At 38.3% G+C, this 3,006-nt stretch overlaps 1 protein-coding gene across 14 annotated transcripts in view; it reads right to left on the bottom strand.

Annotated features, from left to right (window-relative positions):
- Window positions 1-3,006, bottom strand: part of C2CD5 (C2 calcium-dependent domain containing 5) — a 102,091-nt gene that overhangs the window by 35,849 nt on the left and 63,236 nt on the right. For all 14 annotated transcript variants that reach the window (XM_006769639.2, XM_006769644.2, XM_006769642.2 and 11 more), the window contains one exon: window positions 1,029-1,215. In XM_006769639.2, the coding sequence (XP_006769702.1) occupies window positions 1,029-1,215 (187 nt within the window). The remainder of the gene's footprint in view (window positions 1-1,028; window positions 1,216-3,006) is intronic.

Raw genomic sequence — 3,006 nt, 5'->3', positions numbered from 1 at the left:
ATAAATAATCTGGAGACCATAATAGAGTCAGGGACATAGAAAGGGAATGGACTGACTATTCTTGTGGGGGAAAGGGGTGTGGGAGATGCCAGAAGAGACTGGACAAAAATCATGCACCTATGGATGAGGACAGTGGGTGGTGAGTGAGGGCGGATGGTGGGGCAGGAACTGGGAGGAGGGGAGTTTTGGGGGGGGGGAAGAGGAACAAATGTAATAATTTGAACAATAAAGATTTAATTTAAAAAAAGGAAAAAAAAAAGAGCTTTCCATTTCCTCACAATTTATCAGCACTTAAGAGACACATTTTATTGCATATTCTACTGTCTTCTGACAACAGATGTTAACATTTATAATAAAATGTAATTCTCTGCCCAACAGTAGGCAGTGTCTCACAGGTATTGCTTTACTTTCTCCATTAAAACTAATGATTATTTTAGTTCTTCCCCCTCATCTTCTTTTCAGGAGTGATTTTGCCCCCTGAAGAACATCTGGTAAAGTCTGGACACATTTTTTGTTGTCACAGTGGAGGAAAGTTATTAGCTTCTAGTTGGCAGAGGCCAGGGATGCTGATAAATATCCTACAATGAATGAGACAATCTGCTACAACAAAGAGTTATCCAGCCCCAAATCTCAACAATTCCAAGCAGGATAAGCCCTGTTTTAGCAACGTATAAACAACAATAAAGCCCAGTACAATGGCGGTCAACTTACTAAACAAGCTGCACATAATTATTTTTAGAAATCTAACTACTGAGGTTATGGGCAGAATATAAATATATAATAACATTAATATCAATCAATCATATTTTATGTGATAATTTATTAATTTAATTTTAAATAACAATTTTATAATTAAAGATAAAATATTTAAAAGTCTATCACCAGATCTGTTAATTCTTATGTCTCCAACCCTTAAAAGTCTTGATGCCAGTTTCTTTAGATTAATCTTTTAAAAAGACTCTTTGAATCACTTAAAACAGAATCTACTACAACTACAGGAATTGCAAAAACAAAACATGCAAACTTACCGCTAAGCCCATCAACATATTTTCACCCACTGTGATCTGAATTCTCAGTCCAAATAAAGCATTCATTCCTTTGAGTTTTAGTTTATTCATTAGCTGAGTATGCACTTCGTATTCCATAAATGGCAACAGATTACTGATAGCTGTGGCATTTGCTTCTGCCTGTGCTTTCTTTTTTAAACGACATAACCTGTTAAAAAAAGAATGTAGTTAGGCCTGGCCACTATAGGTCAGTGGTTGAACACTGACCTATGAACAAAGTGGTTTAATTTCCGGTCACGGCATATGCCTGGGTTCCCTATTGGGGTGTGCAGGAGGTAGCCAATCAATGATTCTCTCTCATCATTGAAGTTTCACTCTCTCCCTTCCTCTCTGAAATTAATTAAAACATTTTTTAAAGAAATATCTAATTTTTAAAACTTTCTAAGAGTGTGCTTGAGAAGACATTTGCTCATTTCAAATAGGCTTAATTAAGTTATATCAATAATCTTTCTGCCATTTTTTTCACTGTATATGTTTTTGCTGAAAATCTATTTCAACAAAAGGAAAAAAATCTCTAAATTTCTAAATATGAAATACTGATCAAAATCACTAGAGGATATAATTTAAATCTTAGGCTTCATAACTCCATGTGATTGTATGATGAATGGACAGCAAATGGAAAAGTTAATTTATTCACTGAAAGAATATAAACTTATAAAAACGCAGTTTATAAAAAATATAAAACTTGAATATCTGTCATGTGCCAGGCACTCTTCTAGGTGACGAGCACTAATTAATGAAAAAAATACAAAGTCCTGTTTCTCATGGTTATTGCTAGGGACATTCTTGTACTCCGTTATGCTCTGCTTGGGGCTCTCGCCCCTCCCAGCGATTGTCCTGTTATTCTCACTATAGGTTTCATGATTAATGGCCTTTGGCTTCCAGTAAACTGCCTCACCCACAGTTTCCAGGGACCGCCTCCACCTGCACCTGGTCCTCTGACTGACCGTTATAGGAGACATAAATATCCCGCTCCCCCTCCTCTGCCCCGCTGATGCTGTTTTGGCCTGGGCCCTTCTGCTAGCAGATGTAACAATAAATTTATAATTCTTTACCCCTTTTGGCCTTGTGCATTCCTCCTTTGGCGACCCTAACAGTTATATTCACAAAGACCCTTGTTCTCATGAATATAAACCAGTGAGTGAGTGAGTGAGTGAGTGAGTGTGTGCGTGTGTGTGTGTGTGTGTGTGTGTGTGTGTGTATGCGGGGGGAGGGGGGGACATAAACAAGGCAATCTCAGATTATGTTAAGAATCAAATATCTGAAGAAAATAAACCAGGCGAAATAAGTGGGAATAACTAGAGAGGCCTCACAGGAGAGATGACACCTGAGTTGAGATCTCTGATACATCGTGGGACTGGGAGAGCAGGAGAAAGACAATCATAGAACAGAACTAGCTAGCATATTAGAAGAACCAAACGGTGACTGCCATAGCTACAGTGAAGTGAGCAAGGGTGAGAGTAGTACTTAGACATGTACAGGTAAACAAGGGCATGATCATATTAGGGGCGTATAGGTCATGGTAAGGAGTTTGATTTTATTCTGCCATCAATGGAAAACCCCAAATAGGTTTTGAGTAGTAACATGAGCCAATTTATATTTTAGGACATCATTTATATTGCTACACAGAGAATGGAACAAAGATGACAGAATGGATGTAGGGATGGTAGACAAAAGGCTACCATCACCCATACTGGAAGCCAGGCTATTTATCTTAGTAGTTCTCAAACTTTAGTTACATCAGAACCACCTGGAGGACTAGTTAAGAAACAATCAGTGGGCCCCATAATCAGAGTTTCTGATTCAATAAATCTGGGGTGAGACCTGAGAATTTACATTTCTGTAAGTTCCCCCTAGGATGGTGATGCCATTTCTTAGTCTGGGACCACACTCTGAGAACTGCTGATAGAGACCAACCCCCTTCTACCTAAAACAAACA

This window comes from Myotis davidii, unplaced genomic scaffold, assembly GCF_000327345.1.
Source record: "Myotis davidii unplaced genomic scaffold, ASM32734v1 scaffold163, whole genome shotgun sequence".
NCBI classification, from domain to species: domain Eukaryota; kingdom Metazoa; phylum Chordata; class Mammalia; order Chiroptera; family Vespertilionidae; genus Myotis; species Myotis davidii.
The sequence above is the reverse complement of the archived record's forward strand: the minus strand, read 5'-3'. Positions and strand labels throughout refer to the sequence as shown.